Genomic DNA, 18,058 nt, shown 5'->3' on the forward strand with positions numbered 1-18,058 from the left:
GATCACATTTCCCTAGTTCATCAGTAAGACGGTCATATTAGAAAGACTCACAAGATTTTTAATCAAAATGAGGATACTTGCAATTTCTCCCTTAACATGTTTATTTACCTGTTTTAGAAAGAAACTAAGTAACAGAATCTCCTTTTGACAGATCTATGCTGAACAGAATTTTTAAGCATACAATCAAGCAGGTTTGACTTACCCACCCCCCTCTCCCAGGTTCCACTCCCACTCCAAACCGAAATTAAAGATCTGTAACACTTCAAACAGTCCTCCTCCCAGCTTTTAAACATATACATTGCATCTGTTTCCTCCCACAACCACACATGCCTTAGCCTTTTGGAATCTCACCAGTTTTCCACAAGTTTTGAAAGACAACTGATGACGATTCCAAGACTGCTTTAAACAGCTTTTAAGTACCAAGAGTAAGGTTAGTTCCAACTAGAGCAATTCAAATATCTAACTTTGTGCAATCGTTTCCACTTTGAATTCTTGCTGCATTTTTCACTGTGACTTGTGTCTAATATCAGATGTAATTGACCCTTTCACTGAAGAGGAAAAATTTAAAACTGCACGGGAAAAATCTCTACTGAAAACTTACTTGCTGATGCATCCCAAAACTTGATTGATCCATCAGCATGCCTATGAAATATTAAAAAATATAAGATGATGAAATCATTAGTTGGAATGCTTGACCTCTATGGGAAAGTACACAGTTAACATTCTATTTTTATTAGTCTTTTTAGTGACACTTTATTTTCACAATTTATTAAAAGCCGATATTTTACCAACATGTGCTCCAATCACTTTGGACAAAAAGGGACTAGAAAACCATTTAGAAGCTAACTTCCTGATGATCCCACAGTAACATATTCACTTACCATTTTAAATAATGAGGCATACCTTACCATGCACTGTTTTTTGAAAGATGCCCTATATTAGGAGCAGCACTTATAAAGATGATGCCTAAATATATAGAATCCCACTGTTAATGAGTCACCTAACTTATTTATTTAGCCTTGAGTTTGAGAATCAGATGACTATATTTTTTCACGACTGTCTCAAAGTCTCCGCAATGTGTAGTACAAGGTAACAGTAATCCTGATTAGGGCTAATGGACTGTTCTAAAACCACTTTAGTGGTCCTCTCACTTTCAGTGATACACTGAACAGTTATAAATTAAATTTCACTTATGTTCCTTACAGTACTATTAAAAAGATCAGTCTCAAAATGATCAGATTTAAGTATTTGCTTGTCCTTTTTGAGATAAAAAATTGGCTTCTCTTTGAGAACTGAACTACTTAACGGAGTACCATGCTTTAAAACAATACTCAAGTATTTAGCAAAAATAAAAGAAAAAAAGATTATTTTGATCCAAGATACTTTGATAGTAAGTACATGTAATCACAATACCACATTATCATCATCATAATAAAATGCCTTTTGAAACACCTGCTATCATTTTGTTGCTACCTTCCCTTCCACTTTCTGCTTCACTTTCTCAGTCACACATCAAGGAGATTATGCCAAGAACAAGTCTTGTGATCACAATTTTATGAATCACTCAAACCACTCATACAAAACAATGTTTTAAAAGAGAAACAAAAAATTTACATTTCTACTTAATGAGCTAAGGAAGTTATTAGTAAACTATGGTATCACTTACCCTGTAATAATTATCTCTGAATAGCTCTGAGTGATCACACCCCAGTTGCCTCCACTGATAGGCCATTCCTGAAAGATTAACAAATACACTGAGGAAGAACATATCATACAGTGCAAAGTTAAGGGAAATTACTGCAGATCCTCCCCAGACATTAGCCACCTAGATCCATCCTCCCCTGCTCTTAGCCACTGTCAAAGGCAGGCTGAGTCAGGTGAAGTTTTGGTCTTATTATGGCCACTCTTGTTATTTAGAGCTTGTGATTCCCAGCATGTTAAAATGCAAACGGGTATAGTAGATATTGTACCTTCTTACTGTAACCTTGACGTTTCTGTCGAGCACCAACTGAATAGAGTGCAGGTATGAGATCCACTGGACAATCAGCAAAATATTCACAACAGGTAACTGGAGACTCATGTATAGTCAAAGGATAGGGATTCTCAAATATAGGGTACCTTTAAAAGAAGAAAAAGGTTAACTGTTAATCTAGGGAAAACCTTTTTTTTAAGTGCAGAATACAAGTAAAACACTAAGGACTAAGCTGGCATTCTTTTTGTACAGAGAAAAATATCAAATTAGACTATGAACAAATACACTAGACAACTTTACTGCTCATCCAGTACATTATAAAGATAGTGTAGTACACTACATGGACTCTAAAGTTTGTACAGTTTTTAGAGTTTTTCTAGAACACTAGCATTCCCTGCTGCTTTATATTTTCAAGCTTACAAATTTAGTGGCCTGTGGAAAAAATTAAGCTGCCAAGTCTCAGCTGTAGCAACATGGAGATATGAATTTATTTCTAACTCTTCAGTCTATTCTTCTAGGGATAAAGACAGGAAGACTCCCATCTCACTTTGTATTAACACACTGTACTAAAACAGAAAGTTATCCAGCATTTTGCATGGACAAATTTTGCTTAATCTACTTGTAACTCCAGGATCACTTTCTGAAAATTACAGATAGCAACACTCAGTTACCAATTAGAAGAACAAATACAAACATGCTTCCCACCACTACCTCCGTCTGAAAAGTGACAGAGGCTTAATGAGGAAAAAAGTCAATAATATTAACAGAGGTAAATGTATCTGTGTTCAAAGAATATTTATCTCCAGAGAAATGCATGCTATACATTTTATATTTTTTTGCTATATGTTTTATCTCCCCTTTCTTGGTGGAGGTGAAAAGACACAGCTTCTCAACCCATCTAAAGGAAAAATTAAAAACAGATGAAAACATTCATCTGGAACTTTATACAGGGCTATATGGAAAGCTACAAATATATTTTAAAAATTACATGCAGAAGAGGCTTAACAAAATATGTCAAATCATTGAGAACACAAGGTAAAAAGAAGTCTGTAGATTTTTTTGCATTAATTTTATTTCTTTTTCAGGTGTCAAACAGCTAATAGTTTGCAAGTCAATCACAACAAAGACCATTGTAAAAACATAAACTGCTGACGATCTTTTAGTATGAAATAGAATAAGCTTTAATATAACTTCAAATTTCAGGCACTTCAAACTAAATATAAATGCTGACACTTCATGCTATTGATATATCAGAAACAAGTTTTGGATAACAGCATATAGCCAGGTAACATTTGGAAAACATAAATGAAATTGTTCAATAGCTGCAGAGATATTAGGACAAAACTTGACCTTCTTCCAAATTCCATATAGTCTTCATTATCTAAGGGGTCACCATTGACTTTGAGGACAAATATTAACAGGTGTTTGTTTTGCCTTAGAAGAATGTTCTCCACAAGGATTTTTCTCCATTGACCATTGGAGATTTTTAATCAGGAACAGTACTAAGGTCTTACCTAGTTCCTTTGCTCCTGATCCCTTAACAGCTAGTTTTTACTGCCTATACAAATTGCAATACCCTTCATTAAAAAAAAAAAACTATAGTGTCTAGAATTTTTAATCACCACTGGTAACAGTGTATGGACTACTCCACGGACAGAGCAACAAGGCGACTCAAGGTTTTAGGCAGATATTATTTGTGAATACTGCAATAGCACACTCCTTTTAAGCAATTTCTTACCACAGATGTAAATCAGAGAGTAGATGTTATCATTCAAATTTTATATATATTATTGCATCCGTATGGAGTTACTTTAAACAATACAGGTAGTAATTTATTTGGCAATAAGATCAGCAAATATTTAAATGATGACAACAGCCAATATTACTTGGGTCATCTGATCAGTTCTTTTCTGTGCTTTCTTCCTCAAAACTGGAGGCTCCCCAAAACTTCAAACTCCCCTCACAACACTAAGGAATCAATTTGAAAATAAACTGTGATACTTAAAAAGCAGAAGTGATCTATAAATAATTTTGGTCAGTCAGTCAAGCCTGGAAAAAGTCACATGATACTCTACTCCATTAACTTGAAAAAGGTTGATATAACAGGATTTTCAGTTCATTTGCACAAATTTTATATTTAATATTCAAAATGTTATTTTCTGAGGTATTAGGTTAGACTAAAAAGCTTTAAAGCAGAACAGTAAGCTGATTACTGCAGCCAGTGATTGAAAAGGCTACAGAAAATTCTTACCCATTTTGTGCAAGGTCAATCAGTACTAAGTCCTTTTCTAGGAGAACAACTACAGCATACGGTTCCTGAAAGTCTGAAAACAACAACAAAATGTTACCTAGTGGTAAATGGAGCCCATGCATGTACAGCCTCAAGAATGGAATCAGTGCTTGCACTCTGGCAGCTCAGATTAGAAAGCCACTTAAATTACTATAGTTTTTGAAGATATTTTATACACACAGACTCCTGAATCATCCAAGTTAAGTTTGTAAAAATCATGTTCTTTTATTCAATATTCTCAACAGCTCAAATAACAGAAAAAGGAGCATGCAGAGTAAATTCTGTAAGTAGGTGATATGAGTGAAAGAGCCAATTTCTGAGTAACATCCTCCCACCCCTAAACTGCATTTTCTCATATTCAGTGGGGTTTAAGTTTTACTTGCTTACAAAATGGCTCAAAAGACAGCTGACTTAACAGTAAAATAAGAAACCTGGAAAAGTTTCCAAAGTTTAAATTGCCTTCTTTCAGCCAGATCTCAAATTCCAAGCTAAGCAGTTTAATATACTCTGATGGAAGCTGATAGCTAAAACCATTGGAATCATCAGCAATAGAATACTATAAGTCTGAGATAACTACCTAAACTATGGTAAGAAATTCCTTGCTGCAGAAGAGAGATTACAGGCTAGTGATGAAATCTAAGTATTGGAATGAATAAAGCCACTAAAAGCTTAAAATAATACAAGAATGCTGCTCATGGTTTAGCACTGACTGGAAAAGCTTTACGTGCCCAAATATCCAGAGATGCACACATCTGCTCCAGTAACTACAGCTTAAAGTTGTAATGCTTTTATTCTGCACATGCTTTTGAGATTAAAAAGAAAGAAACATGCTATGAGTAATTGGCTTTTTTTCTAGATGCAAAATTGGCTTTATAATGAACTATTCTATTCATGTTTTGGCAAGTAAACCATACTTCAGACAATAGGGATAACAGATGTTGCTGCTGCAGTCTGATCCCCAGAGATAAAACAGAAAGACAATAGTAAAGAATATTCTGCTGGGATAAAACTCCAAAGATAAGAAGTCAAGGTACAGAGAAAAATCTTTACAGAGCCTACCATTAGGATAAGGTGTTTCACACAGGGTTAGAAAATCAACAATAGAATAATCCATTTCTAGCACAGCAGTACTTTTCCCATGCATGACTGTTAAACAGGGTCTTCTTCCTACAGTGTCATATGACAAGCCTCCTGAGAGAATGATGAAAGGCTCCCTGGAATAAAGCAGAAGCATTTAGGATCAAGGCAGGATAACATGCTAAAAGAGACTGGTCAGGTTTTGCAACCTTATGATAAAGTTCAATGAAATATCATTAAGCAGAGATAGAATGAAAATAATGCAAACCAGCTCTCATGAAATATACAGCTTGGGTATGTATTTCAAATCTTATTCTAACTCATGTTTAAGTCAGACATCTCCTCCAAGCATTTTGTTGACTTAATCAGCCTTTAAAACTTCCTGGCAAGATGAGATATTCTTAGAAAAATTTGTATTACTTTAGAGTTGTTTCTTTTCTACTGAATTGCAGATTCAGATTTGCCAACAGTCCTATTTGTCCATACATAAAGCACCCCAGCAAAATCAGGAAGAAACAGTCCCATGTACTTGCTGCACAGTAATATGACTGTTGGAGACGCAACCAACTGCTTGCTAAGCTTTTAAGACATAACATCTTTTAAGTAACATCACACATTTAGTCTAGATGTTTTATCTATTTTTCCCCCTACCACCATGCGCAAAATTCAAGAAACTACTTTGTCATACACTATTCTTACTGTAAAATCAAACAGCCAAGTAGAGCAAAGCAGAGATATTTCTTCTGGTCTTGAGAAGAAATTAAAAGATTCCCTTGAAACTTTTTAAAAAGCCTTTGCAGCAACATACTTTTAAATATATCCATATATTTCCAATATGCACATAATGTACAGTTTACTATTTAATTTATTGAAAAACAAGATTAAGTATATATGTTCATTTTACCAGGTATTTTCTTATTTCCTGATTGTCAAGAATCATTCATTTTAATTTCAAATAGGACATAATCCTTTTATAAGAGTAGACTGACTGTAAGTATGCAACTCAAAAAATAAATGTTACTCATTACTGACTATTGCCTGAAATTTCACATTATATCTCTGAAGGAAAAATAGGCACTTTGCATATCTATCAGTTCCCTCTGATCTACTTTTATGCTCACTTTCAGTAGAAATTCTACCCTTAATTTGCATCTTCCTTGGAAGTAGCTAGTATATCAGTATTTGGGGAAAATTTCTACAGACAAAAACCCCATCCTTATATATTGTAAAAAGAGAGGAAACCTTTTTTTTTAATCCTTTCCTATAATACCATCTTCTCCATACTGTCTAAATGGCTTTTCATAGCTGGTATTTGAAACACAAAGTGAGACTAGATACGTCTGAATTCTTGAAAGCTCTATATTAGGGGTTTGGTTTATGAACACGCTGCAGTTCATGAGTCTAAGACTTGGCTGAAATGTACTTTGTGTTTGTAGCACTTGAAGGCAAAGCAGACTGAGATAAGCCTCCAGCTTCTACAAGTGTTTCACAATCTGCTTGATCATCCAGAAAGATTGATGACCAAAGATTTGATAGGACCAAGGAGCACTGCTGACTGAGGAAGAGACCTCAAAGGAACGGCCATAAATCAGACTATGGGTCCATCAAGTTCAATATCTTGCCTCCAACAGTACCCCAGAATGCATCTCTAGAAGAGAATTAAGTTTTCTCTGAGTCTTAATTTAATCTCAGCTCTTCATATTGAAACTTCACACAATCTTTTATGGTCAGGTCCATGAAGAAATTTCAAGGAAGTTATACACTTGAACTTAGTCTGGTATTTTTCAGGATGTCAGTGAAGAGAAAAGTACTGGTGAGGTCTCATTGTATTGGAATGATTTACTGCAGTATTTTTTTGTCCAAAGAAATCATCAGGTTTTTTAAACAATAATGCTGCCAGGACAATTTGTAGTAGCTATCAGATTTGCACATTCACTGGGATCAACTGACAGTAACAAAGTAACAAATAACAATTTTTAATTTTCATACATCACAGTGACAATTGTATGTCAGCTTCTCCAGGTTTTATTTCTCAAGGTAATCAAACTGCTTTGGGCAGGCCTGCCAGATGCAAGGAATTGAAGAGCTACAAATAGAGAACACTGATCTGTCACACAGATTTTCCACAAATTAATCAAAGATTAAACCTGACTTGAGTCTGCCAGAAAGGCCACTAAAAGTTTGTGTATGAATTTTTCATATTTTCATGAAACCACAGATTTACCATGAATGCAAACTGTGCATTTTCTAATTAAAGTGTTGCACTTCAACTGTGATATATATTAAAAGGTTAGTGCACATCAATTAGAAATACATAATTTAAAATAAAAAATTTAGAAGATTTGTACTTTATATAATAGATGAGACTGATTCAACTTTGCTAATTACAGTTTACCTACCTGAAAGAATGGAAGATATTTAAAAAACACAGGAGTTAGGTCTTAGAGAATTGCTTTATAGCATTTTTAGCAGCTTCTCATACAGAGATTCTTTGAAACAGTTCAGCTTCAGCAGGTCTGCAAGTAATCCCCTTATATGAATTTTCTCATCAATGAAATATGTACAATCACCTGGAGAATACTATATGAAATCGACTATAAAAAGGGGGCAGGAGGTCATTGAAAAAAATTTAAGAAAACACAGGATTAGGTCTTGCAATGTATGAAAACATAATGCAATTAAGAGTTGAGTGGCTCACAACCCAGGAGGATATTTCTGTTCAATTTTAGAAGTAAACTGTCAAGTGTGAGCTAGCTTCTGACAATTCAGATGTGTGAGAGATAGGTATACAGAAAAATCAGGTCATTGGTACCATCTGGCTTACTTTTCAAACCATGAATAAATCTGTGGAGAAATTAATCCTAGTATGAAGATGGGGAAGACTTCAAGAGTTAGTTTATCTTAATACTTGAAGTCCTGAATTAGTAGTGAAGATAAAACTATGAATTTATTTTGGAAGTGTGGTTTTAAACCAATAAGCTGTCACAAGAAAATAGCACTATTCAAACTAAACGAACAGATTAACAACTTTTCCTTAGTGGGAGGCATCATCACTAATGTAACCTCGGGATCCCCATCACACACCACCATCTCACTAAGATGACTCAGACAGTCAATGACAGCTGCATCAACTACCAAGACAAAACCCTTCTGAATTAAGTTTTACATGGAGACTTTGGAGCTTTAATTTCTATTAGATACAGGCAATTTTACCATAATTCTAATACCAACCAGGGTAAATACTGTAGGGCACTGAACCTGCCTGCATGGAAAGTGGCATCAAGAAGGACTGAATCTGGAGGGGTAGGGAGTGGCACAAGGAAGCTTGATAGTGCCTCTAGATTCACTTTAGACAGAAAAAGTATTCATAAATAGCAATATATGAACCAGTTCAGAAAGCTCAAAATGTAAGCTACCTTTGAAATTCAGTGCTTCTGAAAAGGATGAAGCATTTTAGATGAAGAGTGGCTGCAGTACAGTGACATTATACTCTGAGATTGCAAAATGATGCCACTTTGTACTAGAAATATACAAAGAATGTACCTTTTTCACCCCTTATTCATCGATAGTTACTTTTCTCCCAGAAATAAAGCTACAGACATACTCTTGTTGTAGGATAAATTACTTTGGCTCGGGACACTTCACCTTTTGCAATATTTGCAGTAAATTTAAAAACCAAACCAACCAAAAAGTAAGAGAAAACCCCTCAAAGTTAGCAAATAAATAGCCAGCCCATAAAACCCAGGAACAGCCTCATGTCCTCCTTTTGTCCTGACCCCAGTTTTACAATATGGAAAACAAAATGCAGGGAAAAAAAGCAAGAAGGAATTAATAACAGCTGCAACAGTAAAAAGAATAGTGTCTGTAGCCCTGAATATAAGTTGCCATTGGTTATGGTCCTTCCTTCTGCATGGTTCTGGACCCCTTTTCCCCAAAACCAATTTTACTGCTTACTAGAAGCAGTAAAAAAAACCAACCAGTTCAGATCATATCAATGAAACTTTTCAGTGGAAACTTTTCCACTGGAGGAGATACTGAAGCAGACATAGATACTTGAGCACTCTAGATAGATAAGGGAGACACAAAAAAGGAGTGACAGAAAGATGTTCAAAATAGAGCATGGAAATAGTGAACATTTATTCCTAATAAAGATCTGAAATATAACTTAAGCATTAAATAGTATCTCTTAAATGTAAGCTTTTTTGCTTTGTTTTGTTTTCTTCTGATTTTTATAATTTGTTTTTAAAGTACAGCTATAGTGAACTGCTATAGAAAATTCATTTGATATGCTTTTTACATTGTTTCAGTAACCTGAAAAATTTTGTCCTGTCCAGAAATGATTCTCCTCTGTGCTACAGACATTAAACCATGAATAAAAAAATGACAGCACTTTAGATAAAAGTTAAAATCTTATCTTGCATATACTTAAACAAATAAATAGAAAATTTAACAAAAATTTAGGTATTGAAGGATAGTTCTGTCTTGCCTTAAAATTCTTGTAAGATTACAAGTGAAACTGAAAATTGAAGTGCAACCTGAAGTATACATAGTACTAAATGAAAGAAGATTTCCAGTGCTCTGCTTCTCTACCATAGTGCAGCCTGGTGATGTTTTGATTGTTGCAGGTTTTTTTTTTCCATCTCTCACTTAAAGTTCAGGAAGGGTTATCAATAATTGTAGATTAATAGTACAACGATGACAGAAAACATTAGAGAGAAGAATAAATCAAAATGTATCAAAACATTCAGTTTGGATAAACACTAGAAAGTGAGAGGTGCAACAGAAAAAAAAAAAAAAAAGCCAAATCAGGAAAATGTAGCTTCCCCAAACCACCAGGAATAATTACAGATTATACTAGAATAAACTCCTCCTTAAACTATGTGAAGAGTCAAGTTATTTTCACATTGTAATACTATGTCACAGAACAAGCTCCAAACTGTCTCCTTCAGAGTAACTGTTCATAATAAAAGAAAGCTTTTGATTGCAGAAATTGTAACTTGCTGAAGCTGAGATTTTTTGATTACTTCTCTTTAGATCAGCTTTTGATATTTCAGTTGAGAAAGGATTATGCAGATAGATGTAGACTTTTGCAAGTAAAATATAGCTTTGCAGATGATGATATTTTTATAAAACTGGGAGCTAGCAGCAGTTTTAAGCTTCTATTTACCTCATTTTTAGCAGAAAATAAAAACACCTAAAGCCAGTGATGAGTATATAAACACAATACTGTACTGTATAATTTAATTAACCATCTTCTACAGATTTGAATGCCTGAAAAGCAAATAAAAATGGTACACAAACCCTCCCAAATATAAAAGAAAACAAACAAACAAAAAAATCAGCTTTTGCGAATAGCCAAACAGATTTCCATGAATATTTTATCTTTATGTTGCACTTTTAACTCAAACACTTTAGAACCATAAAGGAAAGAAATTCCACACAGTTCAGGAAATCCATCCATCCTAATCACAGTCTTGGTAACAAAGCATGCTGCTCTATAAATCTTGTAATTCCATCTGAGCCTCTTGTTGCAATAACTGCTTTGTTACATTGTCAATGTGCATATTTAGGAATATTTCACTGCAGAAATTACTGCACACTACTAGAAAAACTTCTGTTAATAACATTTTGTGGGGGAGAAAGATGTATTCAAAATTAAGACTATTCAATTTGGGATACCGTTTGTCAAAGATCAATTTATCATGTCTGTGTCTTCTGTGGTTTATCAGCCACAAGTCTCAAAAAATTGAGCAAAAACACATACAAGTTTTAGTAGCATGAAAGAAGATTGTAGATAATGCATTAGCAGCATCATTGTTTTGTATACAGTAATTCATTCACCCAAATTTTTGTATTTTATTCATCAGTATTTGATTTATCAAAGCTAAAATAGAGCTGTACCATTAGAATATGCACCCCAACAACTGGGAAACAAAGTCCATTCCCAGAGTGTTGCACTCATGTTCATTTTGTATACAAAACAAGTCTTACCCAGCTCTAGTTGTTTTATATTCCACCTTAAGGATAGGTTTGCAGGGTTCTGGCTTCTTTCCATCCTTCAGCTGCTTTCCTAAAGTAAATGATGTTCCTGTGTTAATCTTGCAGTTCCGTAACATTATGGCAAGTAATGAAGTTCACTGTGCAGCTTGAGAAGTGTAAAATTCACACAACATATATTCAACAACTTTGACAGTTATAGAGTATGCCTTGGAATAATATAATTAAAATTTTGTTAAAGCTCTCAACACACCAACTTAGAAGGTTTAGGAAAAGGAACAACTCTAAACCTGACTACTGTAGAAAATTTGTTTTCAAATGTATAATCCTCCCCTAAAGTGCTGTTTCAAGTAGCACTAAGAGATTTAAAATTTATGTTGTGTCTACCCGTTTGCAATTAAAATTGGTCAGCTTAAACGTAAAGTGAGCTTTATCCTGAGTCTTATTCTTAAGGCTAAGTCTTCAATTGAGCATGAAAAGCCTGCCCTGTCTCAACTGTTCAATTACCTCACTGATACAGACACATTTAAAAATCTTAAGTAAATAAGTTGCTAAGACATTAAATAGAGACAAGCACAGCATGTAAGCCTGGCATTTGTGTACAATTTACTTGAAGAGCAGCAGTATAATTCGCAGAAGAACAAAACAAGTAATGTTAATTTCCTAGATGAACATTAATGCAAGACCTCTCAGAAGTGGGGACATCTTACTAGATGTTATTCTTGTTCTGTTACAAACCCTTTCTAAAATCTATGTGGTAATCTACACATTTATACATAAAATAGGTACTTGCTCATATGTATTTTAAACAATATATGGGACTGTAATATGAGCAAAAACCAAGTCTTGAAAAATATGCATTAGTTAATTCTGAGATCAGTGGCATTGTGTGAACGACAAGCTCAAAATTTAGAGAATTAGAGAAAGCTGATTTGGATTCTTATCCATTGATTTGGATTCTTATTTCATAAAGATTTTTCAAGTGATATCTATGAGAAACTGGCATGACTGAGAAAGATTTTTACTGCATTGCAAGTGCATTTTAATACATGCTTTTGGCATGTATTAAAAACAAGTTCTCTATGATTTAAGAGCTGTCAAGTGCAGTGGGTAACCATTTTCATCTTACCATGTGGAGTGATTGTCTGGAATGGTTTGGTAGGAGATTTTACATTCCATATGGTCAAGGTACCATCTGAGTGACTACAAATGAATTGTTTTCCTTCATGATGCCAAGCCACAGAGTGGATAGCCTATGCAAGAAAAAGCAGAACAACATAAGTCATGTATCTAATTATCATTTTATTATTACACCTTCCTCAATGACATTAAACAGAAAATGGCAATTAGAAAAATTACTAATTAAATAATACCTATCCCTATTATGTCCTAATTTACCCATGTCAACTTTTCCTTACATAACTAGCACTTTCAGACACTTGACCCATCAAAAATACTGGCTTCACTGTAGTGACCTGTTTAGGGGAAAGCAAGGTGGGAACTCATCCTCTTCAGCATAGTATTGAAGTATTCTTCCATGAAGGCTAGCATGAACAGAATAACTGCAAGCACTTATTTAAAGCTTGCTAACCAAAATTTTTCAGTATTGGGAAAAATATACTGTCCAGACAAAAAACATGGGATGAGATTATTAAGTTTAAGTATTACATATTGTTTTGAGATGTTTATGTGGATGTGCATAAGAGGCAAGCATTGGGTCAAAACTTCCATAAAGCAAGAATTGAAGTAACAAAACTTTTTTGAAATTATGATGATGAAAGCAAAGTATTAGCCTGGATGTTCTAATATTGCAATGACAGCTTCGAGGTGCAGGAAAGCAAAGGAATCTACTCATAAATATTTCCATAAATACAAAATCATCTCTAGATTGCTAAAATTAGGAATTGAACAATAGAACATGCCTCATAAAAGCTGCAGAAAATAGCTAAGTAAATAAAATCTAGTTGCTGCCTTCAGGCAAGAGGAAAGTAAAGAATGATGCAAAGAATATAAATAAGACAAAAATATTACGTAGCAAGAGAAGACTGGTGTCATTTCTGCTCCCAGCAACTCTGTTAGTACATGTAGATATTCTGAAAGCATTAGGTGATATTCAAGGAAATTCTAGTTATAGCATGACAGCATGAGTAAATAATGAAACCTGAAAGTATTTCTCTACCTCCCAGAAGGTGCAAAAGGCACTATTAATGGCAAGAAACACAGAGCTTTGGTATTACTGAAAAGGTAAATTTTATGATGAAGACATTACTCTAGGTGAAATAGAAAAGCAGGTGCTGAATAAGTAAAAACTGATACCCTCAGTGGATACCTTCAATGGTGATTCTGTCTGTAAGAAGGGCTTACACTCACTCCAGCTCTGCAGGGATTTTGGGATTTCCTCTGTGAGGAAACCTGGCTGTATGAGCAGTAGCAAACTGTAACCAGCAATGACAGCTAAAGCAGTAATTACTGGGTGAAGAGCACATCTCAAGACAGATGCAAGTGAGCATTGCTCAAACTGATTATACACACATGAGGTCTTCATATTTCATGAAGTTATACAGAGAGACAAGACAGTTTACAGCAAACTGAATGGGAGAATCCAGAGCTTAAATGACAGAAGAAAATGGCTATGCTGCATGAGTCTATAGTCTCCAGTAAAAATTTCCCCAATATAAATTAATATAACATCTGGATATATGTAAACTACAGATTAAGTTTAGCATTTCTTTGTGAAATTTAATATTGTTCCCTATGTATTGTGGAATCATTATAGATTTTTAAAAGACAGATTCTGTGTACCAGTATCACATCTACACATGTAGCTCCGAAACAAATCTACATGCTTCACATGGTGTCTCCTACTAACAAAGTGAAACACTCTTGCTCATTCTGCCTGTCAAATAAATTTTTAGATAGAAAAAACTGGTATTATAAAAGAAATCTTGCAAAAATATTGGATTTTTATTTACCAATATTATACCAAATAAAGCAAGGGATCAACAATTTTGAGACTCAGTAAAGAGAAGGTTGCATTTAAAAAAGCTCATCACTGACAAAATAAACGTCTACAGCAGGCATAGCAATACAATATAATCAGTACATTTTACATAATCTCCCATATGAAATCTAACCCTGACTACAGTAGGCAGCCCATAGTGTAAATGAAACTGATCCACATTTATGTAGAAATAGGTCTTAAGAACTAGTAAGAAAGCAAGCTTCATAAAAGGAACGAAAAATAAATCTAAGAAATGATCACTTCTTCTTTTTCTTGAAAAAGACTGTTGATTGAAGGGAAATGCAACAACTTGCAACTATTAAAACAGCATTAATGCTTAAGAAGATAAAAATATCTGAGCACAAAGGAGAAGGATGACTGCTCTCTCTGCAAGGAACATGGAGGTTATAAAAACCACTCTGAAAGAGAACAATGAGCCTTTTGGCTTTATGGCTATTTACTACCTAGTTTCAGTCTCTTTAGTCACTTGTTATATCTAGTGATGCAGCTAAATATTCTTCAAGATGTAACTGAAATATATACTTTATGTTTTTTAAAATAATCCAGCTAACAACTCTGTGGGCTGGGTATGATAAAATTTTGTATAGAGTAATATCCTTTGCTATTACACAATTCACAAATTCTTGTAAGCCTAAAAAAATAAAAGCTAATTCCACAAGTAACTGCAGCACTATCTCAAGGTACACAACAAGCTAGTCTAGTGTCAAGACAGTTATAATGAAGAGTACAATAACCTTAAGTAGTAGTAGTTAGCTGATAGCACTAGTTGTTGACTAGCAAGAGTCTCAATCTCCCAAATGAAACCAGTATCTGAAAAAAACATCTCTATACACAAGAGCAAAAAAGTTTTGACATTTTTTCCAGAGTTAATATTAGTGCTGGAATTTGGAGGAATGCATAAAATAGAAAAATGAAGCAGAATCCACTGAGTCTGCAAAACTACACAAATCTTATAAGACAGTAAAGAGCCACTAGGAGTAGTATATTTATATTCTAATATTTTACATAAAACTTACTGATGCAGAATAAAACTCTGTTTTAATCTTAATTCTCATCATGATTAAAACTACCTGTTTTCTTTTTTATACCATAATGCAGCAGTATGTTTGTATCAGCTGGTACATATCTGTGTCTCAAATATTTTTTGGTCATATGGGACCAGAAAGTAACCCCTTATAACAAGATCATACCCAAGTATCACAGAGGATTGTTGTTACATTTAAGGCATTTATATCCATAATTGGAGTTGTCTGCACAGGTAAACAGAGTCCTAACCTTATTCTGAGTCCCTCTGTTTATGAACATGACCCAAATACAGGGAATCTTTACAGGAACTCAAACAGAAAGAACTCTAATAAAAATGCAACCAACTTTACCTAGATAAAACTTTATATTTAATAAATTACCACTGAAGGTTTCTTATTATAAGTATTCCTACTATCCTCTTAACTTGAATTCAAATTTCAGGTACCCGTTCTGGACTCTATGGAAGTTTGTTTCAAAACTTCTGATACATTTTCTGGGGGAGTGGGGAATTGAATCTTACTTTTTTGACTAACAACACAATTGACCATGCTTTCCTACATATGCATAAACTTTATTAGAAATCGTAGAAACCATCCCCCAGTTTTATGTAGAGACAATATGTACACAAACACAAAATCAATTCCCTATCTGTTCCAGAAAGATGATCCCATGTGGAAAAATTACTGCAATGCTGCCTGCACAGAAGGTGAGTATACCCAATTTTAAGACAGAAACACTTTTGCAGCAAATGCAGCAGTTAACTGAGGAAGACTTTGCAATCACAAATAATCCAAAAATGTCTGAGGAACAAATTTAAAAGCATTTATATGCGAGACTCCCACAGAAATATCTTAAGTAGATCACTAGCTTTTCAAGAGATTATTGCATACTTAAAAACATTTAATGAAATTTATTTTTACTTCTGCAATAGCTTGCAAATATCCCTAGAAATAACTTAGTTCTTGGTACTTTTAAGAGGTACAAAAATTAATTTAAATGCAGACTTGCAATTTAAGACACAAGTTCATCAATAAAGACTGAAGCTTTTATGGTGTTTTTCCACAAGGGGAATTTAGCTGTTTTAATTCATTAAATACTGGTATAAACAATTCCATTCCTTTAAATTCATACAGACCTATTTTAGCCCTACAGCTGATTACATGCATATGATTTTGGAACATTTTGAGATCACTCTTCTCATCTGTCATGGTTTAACCCCAGCCAGCAGCACCACACAGCTGCTCACTCACCAGAGGGATGCGGGGTAGAATCAGAAAAAATGGTACAACTCATGAGTTGAAGTAAGAACAGTATAATAATTACAATTTTAAAAAGTACTCAGCACAACTAAAACATCAGTGTGTTATCAAAGTTTTTCATAGTGAATCTAAACACACAGCTCTTTGGCAGGTACTAGAAAGAAAATTAAAGCTGTTCCAGCGAAAACCAGAGCAGTGCATGGAGGATTTCAATGATGTAGACACAAAAATTATTAATGTAAGCAGTTTACTCTGTTTTCAAGACAAATTTTTTAACCCAGCTTTTTAACACTGAATTTAGACTACTGAAAATATGGAATGCACTGGAGACCTTGATAAGTCATTTCATTATTCTTTGGATTTCTCAATGATCCTTTGTTCTCTTGTGACATTAATTGAGCTTGAAATACACTGTTGTGACTGGCAAAGTCCATGATTAGGTATTCTGCAAACTAGACTGGTTATTTAGCATATCTTATCCAGATTTCACAGCCTTATTATGACAGTTCTTTAATAATGGATAGGGGTAGCATTTTTGCTTAAACATGAATGGATGATGATACTGACTCCTTTTTTACCAGTTCACCAAAATATACAAAGAAAGTATTTTAAAGTTTGGGAGTACTTATGTTAACTCTCTTGTAAACAACCTAAGGAAATGAAAAAAATTCTGTGAAAAGAAGAAAATAAGCAAAAAAATGTAACTAATGAGATTTAAATGAAGATTGTTTCGATGAAATGAAATACATTGACACACTTTGGTTTCTTGCAAGTCGCATAACAGAGTTGTTTCTCTTTGCCCTGTCCTCTTAATTCCACAAGCTACTTTGACATGTTTTTAATGCTCTAAAATAATCTGTTACACTCAACCATGTACCAGAACACTGAGTCTAAAAATAGCCATCTATAATGCATTCTAGTTAATGCTGTCAAAGCTTACTTGACATCAGAACAAACAAAATATTACTTGAAGAAGGGACTTGATTATAAAACCAGCTTTAGTTTTCAGAAGTTACAGTTGAGGGAACAGGGGTCTGTTTTTTAGGAAAAAGCAATACTTGAGAAATTTGTTTAATTTCTTTCATGAACATAAAGGTTAGGAAATGACTGCAATATAAACTGCATTTCACATAACAAACGCACAGCTTATTTTCCTTAAATCCCCAATGTCTGCATAAAAAAGGCTTAAGAATGGTGGAAAAGGAATTGAGTTTTACTGTTTAATTGAGCCTGCCCAAGACAAAAGGGATGTTTAGAGTACAGGGTTTCAAAGAAATTTTCTAAATAAAAGTCGATTCAGAGCTGCAGTTCCACTATGTACAAATCATTTCCTCCAAATTCTCTGAAAAAGAATGTTACATTTGTGCATTATTTTAACTAATTCCAAATATTCAAAATATTACTGTTATAGTAAA

General features: G+C 34.1%; 1 protein-coding gene across 5 annotated transcripts in view; it reads right to left on the minus strand.

Moving 5' to 3' along the window:
* The window catches only part of STXBP5 (syntaxin binding protein 5), a 107,063-nt gene that overhangs the window by 41,399 nt on the left and 47,606 nt on the right, over positions 1–18,058 (minus strand). For all 5 annotated transcript variants that reach the window (XM_021527025.2, XM_021527023.2, XM_021527024.2 and 2 more), the window contains exons 8-14: positions 12,466–12,589; positions 11,331–11,409; positions 5,322–5,476; positions 4,224–4,296; positions 1,971–2,118; positions 1,667–1,734; positions 602–642 (exon numbers count right to left, since the gene is read on the minus strand). In XM_021527025.2, the coding sequence (XP_021382700.1) occupies positions 602–642; positions 1,667–1,734; positions 1,971–2,118; positions 4,224–4,296; positions 5,322–5,476; positions 11,331–11,409; positions 12,466–12,589 (688 nt within the window). The remainder of the gene's footprint in view (positions 1–601; positions 643–1,666; positions 1,735–1,970; positions 2,119–4,223; positions 4,297–5,321; positions 5,477–11,330; positions 11,410–12,465; positions 12,590–18,058) is intronic.

Source organism: Lonchura striata, chromosome 3, assembly GCF_046129695.1.
Source record: "Lonchura striata isolate bLonStr1 chromosome 3, bLonStr1.mat, whole genome shotgun sequence".
Lineage (NCBI taxonomy): Eukaryota > Metazoa > Chordata > Aves > Passeriformes > Estrildidae > Lonchura > Lonchura striata.